The 12350-nt window shown below is 36.4% G+C and overlaps 1 protein-coding gene and 1 pseudogene across 1 annotated transcript; both read left to right on the top strand.

The window, feature by feature from the left end:
* The first annotated feature begins 1969 nt into the window (after window positions 1-1969).
* On the top strand, window positions 1970-6752 carry LOC114735815 (cathepsin B-like protease 3; annotated as a pseudogene).
* A 2789-nt stretch (window positions 6753-9541) lies between these two features.
* On the top strand, window positions 9542-11880 carry LOC114735831 (paladin-like). Its single transcript, XM_028923588.1, has 7 exons — window positions 9542-9712; window positions 10107-10178; window positions 10281-10351; window positions 10462-10561; window positions 10648-10746; window positions 11065-11190; window positions 11774-11880. The coding sequence occupies exons 1-6, from the start codon at window positions 9542-9544 to the stop codon at window positions 11161-11163; spliced, it is 612 nt and encodes a 203-aa protein (XP_028779421.1). The 3' UTR covers window positions 11164-11190; window positions 11774-11880.
* The last annotated feature ends 470 nt before the right edge of the window (window positions 11881-12350 follow it).

The raw sequence follows: 12350 nt of genomic DNA, 5'->3' as shown, positions 1-12350 counted from the left end.
AATTAATTAGTTTTCATATTGAGGATTAGAGGTAATATGTCTCACCAATAATGCCATTTAATTGACGTTGAAAAAACAATGGCCTCGGTTATAGGATAAAATTAGAAATATCAAACAGTTTTTTCAACACCAATTAAATCCAAGTGCTCACTTAATATTGGTGTTTCAATGATGCTGGCAAAAAATCCAAGTGCTCACCTAATATTGGTGTTTCAATAATGCTGGCAAAAAAATTATCGCTTTTCAATAAACTGGGTGTTATAACAAGAGATGGAAAGAATAATGAAAGTGGAATGATAAATCAATGTAAAGTTAAGAGAGACAATTAATAGGGATGTTTAAATAGAAATAAAATTATAATTTCAAAAATAATTTTATGGCATACAAAATAAACATGTAGAATTATTTGTTTCAATTTATAAAAAAATAAAAAACTCTCTGATGATATCTAAACACCCCGATATGAAAATATAAATTAATGAAAGCGGCAATTTTGACACAACGGTAATTTAAAAAGCTGAAATAACTGTTGGATTAAAATAACCAACTTTAACTAACATTTTCTCTTCAGCTAAAAAAAAAAAGAAACTAACATTTTCTCACACGCATGAATTTCGTAAAATTTTTTTAAAAGCTCAACCCAATAACTAGTTGGTGAATAGGAGGGATCTAAAAGACATTCAAATTCTATTAGGGTGTGTTTGGTTGGAGGGGAGGGGAGGGGAGGGAAAATGAGCCCCTCCCCTCATTTGGTTAAAATTTTGGAGGGGAGGGGAGCTAAAATGTCCCCTCCCCTCCCCTCCCCTCCCCCCATTTTGGCTCCCCTCCAAATTGGGGGTTTTTGGAGGGGAGCCAAAATTTTAGACCATTATGCCCTTATGGTTTTTTTAATATTCCACTCCTACCCATAAAAATATTATTATAATATTTATTTCAAATAAAAAATATATTATCCTAAGTAAAAAAATAAAAATAAATACATTATTATAATTAAAAATATATTATAAAAATTATTAAAAACACAAAAATTATTAAATAAAAAATTATAATATATAAAATTAATTGTTTTTTATAAATATATTATTTATTAAATATATTTTAAAGCTGGAAAAAAAGATAGCCTAAAGAAAATAAAATTTCATTTTTCTTAGAGCATATAAAATTTGTTAATTTGATTATTTAAATATATTATTATATTAATTAGAATAAAAAATTACTATACAATTTTTTAATACACATATTAACGTGATAAAACTGAATTTTTATTAAATTATATAATTTAAATTAAGATGTAAATTAATTTATATAACATATCAATAAAAAACATAAACTAATATGTAAGGGTAAAATGGTAAATTGATTATTACTATCCCTCCCCTCCCCTCCTTGAACCAAACAAGGGATCATTAAATACCCTCCCCTCCCTTCTTTTTTAATCAAACCAAACAAGGTGAGGATAAAACCCCTCCCTCTCCTACCCCTCCCTCCCCTCAAACCAAACAGACCCTTAGTGTCAGAATTTCAAGCGACGTGAGAGTTATCATTTATCCCCATCTTATATTTTATAAAATATAAAAATAAATAAACTGTACACAAACGATAACGTGACCTCATCGCCGCCCCGACCTTGGGAAGGGTGTAAAACTGGGGATAACGCCGGGGACCCATGGTTCTTCTTTTTTTTTCCTCAACCCAAAAAAACCAATGAACTGAATATTGAAAAACATTGAACGTTGAACATTTAATTATTAAAAATTGAAAAATTTGCTTAGAAATCAGAAAGCACTTCAGAGAGAAGTACCACTAGTAGGAGGTATTTGAATAAAAATTAAACTATAATTTTAAAAATACTATCGAGAATAAACGTCATACGTCAAAACTTTGAAATTTGCGCCTTCCCTGTCACCATTACTTTATTATATTTACGAGATATTTTTTTCATCGCTTGTCCCTTTCACGCAATCAAGCAAAAATAGTATGATCATCTCATCTTCTCCCTGTTCCTATAAGAATCTGCTCCAGTGATCGTTCTCTGCACGCCTTCACTTCATTGCTTCTCAACGTAAAGGAGAGACTGGGAAATGGCTTCCACTCTTTTCACTCTGATTACTTTGTTTCTGGCTTTCTCCGCCCTCTCGCTGCAGGTATATTGTTCCCCTCCTCGTTTCTAAGGGATGACATATAAAATTTTTTATTGTTTGCTGTTTTAGAAGATATTTTTGGGGCTCTGACCATCCGTTTGTATATTTCTATTAGTTGTTCGTCGAAGACATTGAATTCTCTGTTGCTGTTTGTTCGCTTGGGGTGGTGTTCATTGTTTTCAATTCTTGCAAATATGATGATTTATTCTTTTGGGTTTTTCCATGGAAATCCGTGCTCTGAAAATTCAGTCTATGGTCGCCATGATATGATGGAACTAGCATAACTGCGCTATATATTTTCTCAGCTGAACATTTTTATTGTGATATTTGAAAAAATGAGATACAAAGAGTTGCTGGATTCGACCTACTGGAAATTTACCTCGATCTGCTTTGTCGTGGTCGTGGGATTATGCGTGTTTAACTGAACTTATGGTGCAGTCATGCTTCATTTTCAGTAGATAAAAGGGCAGATACTATAAACTTCCTTCATAGCCATTTATTTCACATCAGACATGCTCTCCTGTGAACTCTTATAGTAAGATTATTCTCTGAATTTGATTGACGATGTTTACTTCGGCAACAGATCATTGAAGCAGAAACAGAAGCAGAAGAACTTGGTAGTCAGCTCCGTTCTCACATCCTCCAGGTGATTTAAATTTTTGCATTTCCAGATCCATTTTGTTCTGTGTTTGTACTAGTACTGTTTTTTATTTTTTATCTTTTGGGCTTGAGAGTGATACTGTGACGAAAATAATTAAAAGAAAGAGCCTACAGGATGGCAGTTTGGAATATTTTATCACCAATTTAAGTGCCAACTTGAAATTTTAATATGGATATTATGTATTATTTTTGGTTCAAGCCATGTGATGAATTGTTAAACATCACTTTGCAGGAGTCTATTGTTGAACGGATTAATGGAAATCCAAAAGCAGGGTGGAAGGCTGCCATGAGTCCTCGTTTCTCTAATTACACAGTTAGCTATCAATCTGCACAGCTTTGTTTCTATTTTTTATCATCAACACCTTTACTGCACATGCTTAGATTATGTACAATGATTGAGATTCTAAGATCTCGGTTTTGTTACACAGGTTGGACAGTTTAAGCACCTTCTAGGGGTCAAGCAAACACCTAGAAAGGAATTAAGAAGTGCTCCTGTCAAAACTCATCCAAAAGCATTAAAATTGCCAAACAAGTTTGATGCAAGAACAGCTTGGAAGCAGTGTAGCACAATTGGAAGAATTCTAGGTTACCTACTTGCTTCTTCTTGGTTTTCTCTAACTAATTAATTCACATACAAGAAGTTGCTGACTCTTCTTCTTTGATGAACACATGGGATGTTGAAACAATCTACTAATTAAAGATCAGGTGAGTATCTACTTTTCTCAATGCAACATTTTCATATATCAGAAGTTCAAAAAATTCTGAGCTGATCTAGATGATGGTCATTCAGGGTCACTGTGGTTCTTGCTGGGCATTTGGCGCTGTTGAATCATTATCAGATCGTTTCTGCATCCATTTTGGCCTGGTAACCTAAGCTTATTACAGAAATAACATTGCGCTTATTTGCTTATTATGTGTACGATTCTCCATAAATCTATATTTTTATTTGGCAGAACGTGTCACTCTCTGTCAATGACCTTCTCTCGTGCTGTGGATTTTTGTGTGGATCTGGCTGTGATGGAGGTTATCCCCTCAATGCATGGCAATACCTCGTCCGCCAGGGCGTTGTCACTGAAGAGGTAACTAGTTTTCATTTAACCAAGGTAGTTCCTCATGGAGGTTGTCCCCTCAAAGTGGTTCTCTGGTTTATATGGAAATGTTATGAATGGAAATCCAAGGATCCTTCTCATTGGGATCTGTTCTCTTATGGATGTTAATGTTCTGTAGAAACTTTTCTTTTCAACTTGGCCTTGCACTCCTCCTTTTGCACTCTCTACAATCTGAAATGTTTTAAATTTGGCAGTGTGACCCATACTTTGATCAGATTGGTTGTTCTCACCCTGGTTGTGAGCCTGCATATCCAACACCTGCGTGTGTGAGAAAGTGCGTCAATGGTAACCAGCTTTGGAGCCAGTCAAAGCACTATAGTGATAATGCATATAGGGTCAACTCTGATCCCTATGATATCATGGCAGAAGTTTATAAGAATGGGCCGGTTGAGGTCTCTTTCACTGTTTATGAGGTAAGTGAAAGCTTAATGAGCCATAAATCATTTGATTGTGCTGCAACTTGCATGAACCAAAATGCTCAGAATCATTGGCTTTTTGAAATACTGGTTCGTTTTTTCAAAGCCTGTTGGTCATTTTATATTTTTATGATCATTATGAGATTGAGTAAATTGCATTTTAAGATATTAAACATGCTTATACAATAAGCATAGTGAGGATGCTTTTTACACTATAAGAAAGAAATTTGGCCTAGAGAGCAGCTATGTATAGCTTCAATGGAATCAAAGGGAGAAAGAGTGGAGATTTGGAGAAAGCACACGATAAGAATATCAAATTGTATTGAGTCTTACATGAAAAATGTATTCACCTCAATCCCTGTATATGATGTATCATTAAGAGATGCAAATGAAGAACTGTTTGGTACAGCTGTAGAGGAAAACTGGAAAAAAAAAAAACTTTCTGGCTTTAGAGGAAGCATTATTCAGGCACAGGCTAACGATTTCAAATATGTCAACTTAATATATTGTTGAATTGAAGGAGGGGTTTTATTACATTGGTTATGTTGAAGTGCCTTGCCTTGTCATATATGAGAGGCTGGGATGATAAGAGCAAGAATCATATTGTGCAGGCACTTTTATTGTATACTAGAAACCATGGGTTATGAAATGAGGATGTTCATTTTAGGGTAGCAGTGTGAATGTTGAAGATGTGATGACTGCGGATTGTTTAAGGGTGAAAAGCTTAATTAGGGATTAGTTAAAGCAAATGAAGGGATAATTCAATTGGTGTGTTTTTGGGCAAATTCAACTGTGCTTCTTCTTGCTTTATAAGCTCAAGTGGGTATTGCTCACTTCCCCCTTAGGTCACTTCATAATGCTATTCAGAGTGTTTGGGGCGGTGGCTTTTAATCTTGAGTCTGCTGTCCTGAAAAGAATTGTTCTTCCCTTCTGTTCTCTTCTTCACACATTTTTGGTCTATATTATGCTCCTTTGTGCTTTTGATCGATTCCTTCCATTTGGGCTGGGTTTTTTTCCTTGTGTGTTTTTCCCCCTTGTCACGGAGTTTTTCCCCAGTGCTTCTTTTTTTTGGTTGTTACTTGGGCTGGCTCTTTAAACCTGCAAATACGTGGATGGTGCGGCCCTTGTTGTCTTTGACGCTAGCATTATGCAGATAGATGTTTACCCAAAAAAGAAAAAAAAATTGTGCAGATAGAGGCTTGCTGCTGCTGCAGATTTTCTTGCTACTAAATTTAGTTCTCTACTGCAGAGGAGTCATTATATGTCGGAGCGCAGGCGACAATAATAAAATACATGTAGTTATACAATATGCATCGAAATGATCTGCTGGTATTTTGGCCAAGAATCCAACACTTCTAGATTAAAAACGGTTTTACAATGCAAACTGGTCTTGCTATGTGCTCCGAGGTTCACAACTCAACACTTAAGCAACTGCAGCTGAATCTATAAGTCGTTGGATTAGTGGAGAAGGCATGAAAGCTGGCGTCAGTTTGTGATTTTATCACTTGGTCTCTTTATGTCATGCGTTATCCTTTCTGGATGAGTTTCCGTCCCCATCATATATGCATTATATAGACTGACTAATGTATGCATTATGCCTGGTTAAGTTCCTTGGGAGAGCCTCTCATTCCTGCTTTCCATTGAACTTTCAGTTAGAAACAAAAATGTTGGCCTTTTTATTTTTAATTTATGAATTAATGATCATCTTCCCTTGTTCGGCCATATGTTATCTCAGGATTTTGCTCACTACAAGTCAGGAGTATAAACACGTCACAGGTTACGTGATGGGAGGTCATGCTGTAAAGCTAATTGGGTGGGGAACCACTGATGATGGAGAGGATTATTGGGTACGTACGGTACTTGTCCATTATTGTTGGCCTTTAACTCCTGCTTCATCATATATTGTCTGTAACTTCCGTATTCACGGTTCACTTTCCTCTCTTTCAGCTTCTCGCGAACCAGTGGAATAGAAGTTGGGGCGATGTAAGTGAAGTATTTTGGTCACCCTTCGATTTGAATTTCACGTAGTCAAATACAATCCTTCACTAATGGCCTAATTTATTTTGAACCGTTAGGATGGTTACTTCAGATCAGGCGAGGCACAAACGAGTGTGGTATTGAAGAAGAAGTTGTCGCCGGTTTGCCTTCCACTAAAAATCTTGTGTTGGAGGTGGTTGATGTGGACGACGACGATGCGGTCGTTTCATTCTGAATGTAGATGTTCACTACTTATCGTTATTATTTTATCACATAAATGTTGTGTGCCAATTAAACATGACACAGTGACGTTGCAATACTACAAGAATGAGCGAACTCTGATTAGCGTAGGATTACTTTCACTGCATCATTCTTGTTCCGTTTTTAGTTTACTTGTGATCATTATGATGATGTGATAGAAATTGAAAATGCGATGCTTGATATTTTTAGAAGTCTGTCCGGTTATGAATGTTTAATGGCGTGGCGTGGAGCGTCAGGAAGGAAAGAAAGTGAAGTGAAGGCTGGATTCTTGCTTGTGATTTTTTGACAACATGGATAAAAAAAGACGAAGTGTCGTTTTATTACATTTCTACTAGTATTAATTTTTTCTAATAAAACGAGATGAAAGGACTTTTTTTTAATGCAATGAAAAGGACTAGTAATCATTTAATATTTCTCGAATTTAATAAAATTAATATGTGATATTTTAATCAAATGTATACAGCACGAGATGTGTCTAGGGATGCGCTCATAATGATTAGGAAAGTAGTTGTAAAATTCTTGAAACCCCGGGGGCCGCCGCCTCTGCCCCTCCCAGAAATAAAAAGGAAGTAACGGTTTCGCTAGTCTAAATCAAAATGTGAATCCGTAATGGGACAAGGGTTTGAAACAAACTAACCAAGAAAGAAAAGCGAACACGAAACAATAATGATTGGTGATGAATAAAAACTCTCCATAAAATCAGATGATCACGCAAAATATAAATAGATATGGCTATCAAAATATTTTGATAAAAAAATTTTGTTATCGCCTAGCTAATGAGAAGCGAACAAACGACTGCACTTTTTTCACTATGTAATTCAACATTTTCAGGCAAAAAAGGGCGTCGCCAAAACATGCTTTATCTTGTTTTTCAATCGAATAAAAGATGTAAAAAAAATAATATTTTAGGGGGAAAAAGAAGCTACAAGTACTTGGCCCCATCAGCCATCACCATGCCTCTCACATGTTATTTTATAAATCTTTCTCGTTTTCTTAAGTTCGTCAATCACTGGGTTTATAATAATGCAATGTTAGGTGTTGATTACTGTTAGTAATTAGCATAATACTCCTCGGTCCTTATTATAGGACCCATTTAATTTTATTTGGTCCTAATTATAAGACCCAATCCATTTTCTCTCTTATATTTATGCATTTTTTTCAAGATAATCCTTCTAATAATGATAGTTTTAGCCAATATTACTAATTAGCAAGGATATTTTAAGAATAACAACACTTATTTATTATAATAAACCAATTTAACTTACTTCCTTAATCTCCTCAAATAAGTCAATTGGGTCTTATAATTAGGACCGGAGGAGTAGATTTTTATGATTTTTTTTTCTTTTGGTCAACTATTTTTTGGCCTGACTTTTGGTCATAAGTAGTGCTAGTTTGTGAAATTAACCGTCAATTTGAAGATTTATAAATTTTTTTCCCCTAAATTTTTTACTGCTATCTCACAACGCCACATTGACCTTGAGGTGGGCCCCAGAAAGTGCCCCGTCAACCTTCTCAGTTCCCAGATTCGCTAATCCGATTGTCATATCTTGCACGTTTGTTTTTCCTCTCCTTTTTTTGTTTTGTTTGTTTCCGCGTTCTTCAGTCCACGCAGTCTACTCCTCTACGAGGAACGGAGGAAATCCTGTTACTCGGAGATTATTGCCATCTCCTTTCTGTGGTCAGCATTATGTTTGGGACAGAACCGTATAAAGAGGATAATCCCCCTCTCACCCAAGGGTAGGTGGCGACTGTTGATGGGGGCTTGGGCATCTTTCCCACAGAGGTCCCCTACTGGCTAGAAGAATATTCACAGCATGCCCCCTCCGAATTTAGGGCTATCTAATTAAAAAAACTTGTCTTAACTCATTTTTATAATGATACTCGTATTAAAGATTCGCATTCCCGTTCATTTTTTGAGGGAGGAGAATATATAGAGGAAGGAAAGTTGTTTTTCCTTGTTCCTGTCGTCTGGGAAATAAGCGTCAGGAGTCTGAGTTTTTGCAGAAACTCCTTTCAGGCAGAAGAAGGGAGTTATCCTGAAATTATTCTAAAATTGTGGGAACTGGACAGCTGATGACCCTCTAGCGTCAGAATGAAGTGACAAGAAGTCGTCTTTGCCTGTTTGTTGGACTTTCTATCTACCTCCTCACGTTTCTTCAGCGAACATCACAACCATAACTCGTATAATCCTTCGTTCTTCTGTCCTGCAATTGATTATTTCTCCTCGCATGCTGCATTTTGGCTCTTTCGAACTTGTGAATATCATGGGTCACAGACGAAGGTGAATTGCTGAGAATAGAGAGAACTCGAAATTCAGTAAATATAGGACCTCCTGTTTGCGATATGGTGTTGTGTTTACGTGAGTGATACTGGCACAGTCAGGAGTAGCAGGAATTCTATAAAGGTAAAAGATGTCGATAGCGAAGGTGCCGGAACAAGTGATGAAGTTGAGGGGAGGATCGGTGCTGGGAAAGAAGACCATTCTGAAAAGCGACCATTTCCCTGGTTGCCAGAACAAACGCTTGTCTCCTCAGATTGAAGGCGCTCCAATTATCGTCAGGTCTTAATATTTGTTCTCTTTCTTTCTTTCTTCTTATTTCCTTGGTGCTTGTTAGCTTTATGGACTGGTTTCAACTGGAGTCATCGCTCAATGATGTCTAACGCACCATTGGGTTAATATTTTAAATACTCGGGTCTGTAATTCTACATGTGGTTATGTATTTGAAAATTAATTAGCCACTCTATCTCCCCTGCTTTTGGCTTTTTCGAAACTTAGTCTTCTACTTTTCTTCGACCTTTTGAGCATATCTTGTGTCCGATTTTGAACGGCGCTATAACTGGGGTTTACAGCATCCTCTTGGCTTCCGAACTGAAAAAAGCCCCATACTCTTGCATTAGATATTAACGCTGCTCAACCTATAACTTTCTGGTTCATGCCATATTTTTTTTACTGGCTCGCGATTCCTTGCCTTTTTTCATGTTTAATGTTTTCGTTTTTGTTGATTACTGTTGTCAGGCTGACTCATTACATGTTCACGGGGTTGCAATCCCAACATTTGATGGAATCCGAAATGTTCTGAACCATATTGGTGCTCAAAAAGAAGGGAAGAGGGTGCAAGTTCTTTGGATTAACCTTCGTGAAGAACCGGTATGCTTGTTTTCTTGTAGATATATCGGTTCCTTAGCTTCCAAATATGCCTTAGGACTCATGCTCCAGTTGGTCCTGTGAATATCCAATTTTTTCTACCAATGAAGCTATGGAAACCTTTTGTTCTCTTCCCTGTCATTCGGAGAATTTCAGCTAAATTCGTGTCTCAAAAATATACAGGCTACATTCCTTGATTTCTGTGTCAACCTATGGAATAATGGAAACGTTGTGAAATTTTCTAAGTGATAACCACTATACATGACGCTCTGGAATCCACTTTCTGGCTGACACTTTACACTCTAAAATTTTATTTTAACTCCTGATGACTATTGTTCTTGTGATATTTTCCAAACTATCTTTTTTAAAACTTCCTCTTCATTCTTGTTGAAATCAGGTTGTGTACATTAATGGGCGACCCTTTGTTTTGCGTGATGTGGAAAGGCCATTTTCTAACCTTGAGTATACGGTATGCTTATTGTGTAATTAACTTTCGAGTTGAACTAAGAACTCTAATTTATAGCTAATGCATCTTATCTTTTTACTGTTGTGTGATCTTGTACTTAATCAGGGAATAAACAGGGAAAGGGTTGAACAAATGGAAGCTCGTTTGAAAGAAGATATCCTAGTCGAAGCAAGAAGGTACTTTTTTGTTCCATCTAATCTATCAAATGCAGCTAATAGTTCTCTTTATTTTTTTTATAGTCCTATCGTGCATGATAACCAATCTTATTTGCGCATTGACATAACAGATATGGAAATAAGATCCTTGTGACTGATGAACTGCCAGATGGCCAGATGGTGGACCAGTGGGAACAAGTATCGTGTAATTCAGTGAAACCGCCCCTAGAGGTAAAGCAAAACATTGTTGACGATAGGGTGAGGCTAGTCCATAAATTTTCTGAAAAACATGCATCAGAGTTGTTTATTTGCTGTAGGTGTATGAGGAATTGCAAGCAGAGGGATACCATGTTGATTATGAACGTGTTCCTATAACTGACGAAAAATCACCAAAAGAGCTGGATTTTGACTTTTTGGTGAGCTTTAACTATTTGTTTCAGCGAAAACCTTTGCATAAGTTTGTGAACAAGGCAGTTATCAGTGATCCTGCTTTGACTTTATCTGTCATTGTATACGAAGTGTAATGCCTTCTGGAAATATATTTTTATGTACAAAAGTGTTGAGTGGTCAAATTTTCTTCTTTATTGTCTTGTCTAAGAGCTAAGAGCTTCTGTTGAAAATTGCTTAGATGCCTAGAATCTTTAATTTGGAATAACAGTTATTAGCCAAAAAAATTTCACTCATAATTTCCTGAAACCTATGTTATCACTCAGCCATTCTTCATTGTGATTTAGGTCCATAAAATCTCTCAAGCTGATGTAAATACAGAAATCATTTTTAATTGTCAAATGGGCCGGGACGAACTACAACAGGAATGGTCATTGCTACTCTAATTTACCTCAACCGAATTGGAGCCTCAGGTAATCTTTTTCCTTGCCCCTGTCAATTTTTATGATTTTTTTTTTGGGGGAAATACACCATTCTAGGTCCCTAAAGGTTTCATTTTTGTTCATATCATTGCTAGGCTTCGGGACCAAAATCTAGCCCATGACCATGAAGTTGTTTGAGTGTATAATAGTATGGATATGGATGGAAGAATGAGTCTAACAAATAACCTAAGAGTATTGACCTATTCTGTGATGGAGAGAAGCTCAATGCCATCATGTCGAAGATGCTGACCTAAATTATTTATTTGCATTCATTTGTCGTCATGTTTTCTATTTATACTTGATCCATGTACTATTACTAGCTTCTTTCTGTTCTTATAATAATTCACCTCTCTTATAATACAAGACATGCATGCGCTTGTAGGACACTTTCTTTGTATATAAATTTGGGATTACTGTACTGAAAGTCCTTGCTATAAGCGTTTGGAAGGGCATTGTTTGCGACTAAAGTTTGACTTACTAATTTTAATGTAGTCTTGTTACATTTTGTTTAGTTTGATCCTGGGGGTAACTATTGAAATTCCTTTTTAATATTATCATAATACATGATTTTTAGGTATTCCGAGGAGCGATTCTGTCGGTCAGATTTCTCAGTATGCCACTAATGTGGCTGATCATTTACCTGACTCAGAGGACACAGTTCGCGGGGGAGAATATGCAGTCATAAGACGTGATTCGTGTATTAGAGGTATGGTATCAACTTTGTGTTTCTTTAAGAAGATGTAGCATAAGTTTTATTAGGCCTAATGAGAGCATGTGCTTTTTAGGGTGGTGTTGAGGGAAAGACAAGTGGACAAAGTTATCGATAAGTGTGCCTCAATGCAGGTACCTAATATTCAATGACTCTAATCCTGTGTTACTAAGCTGGTTATGTGTACTTTGATGCTACGATTTCCTTTTCTATGATTTTGTAGTGTTGATTTCACATTTCAGCATAAAATGCCTCACTTTATATTTGACCTAATTCTACTTCAGAATTTGCGTGAAGCAATTGCCACCTATCGCAACAGCATTCTGCGACAACCAGATGAAAAGAAGAGGAGTCATCGCTTTCTTTTTTTCGTGGAGTAAAATGGAGAGATACTACTTCTGAATAGGGTTTGCTTTATAGCATTCATTCAGAAAGGGCTGCA

This window comes from Neltuma alba, unplaced genomic scaffold (assembly GCF_004799145.2).
Source record: "Neltuma alba isolate B1F8T4 unplaced genomic scaffold, ASM479914v2 tig00013256_pilon, whole genome shotgun sequence".
Classification (NCBI taxonomy): domain Eukaryota; kingdom Viridiplantae; phylum Streptophyta; class Magnoliopsida; order Fabales; family Fabaceae; genus Neltuma; species Neltuma alba.
Note: the sequence above shows the minus strand (reverse complement) of the source record. Positions and strands in the feature narration are given on the sequence as shown.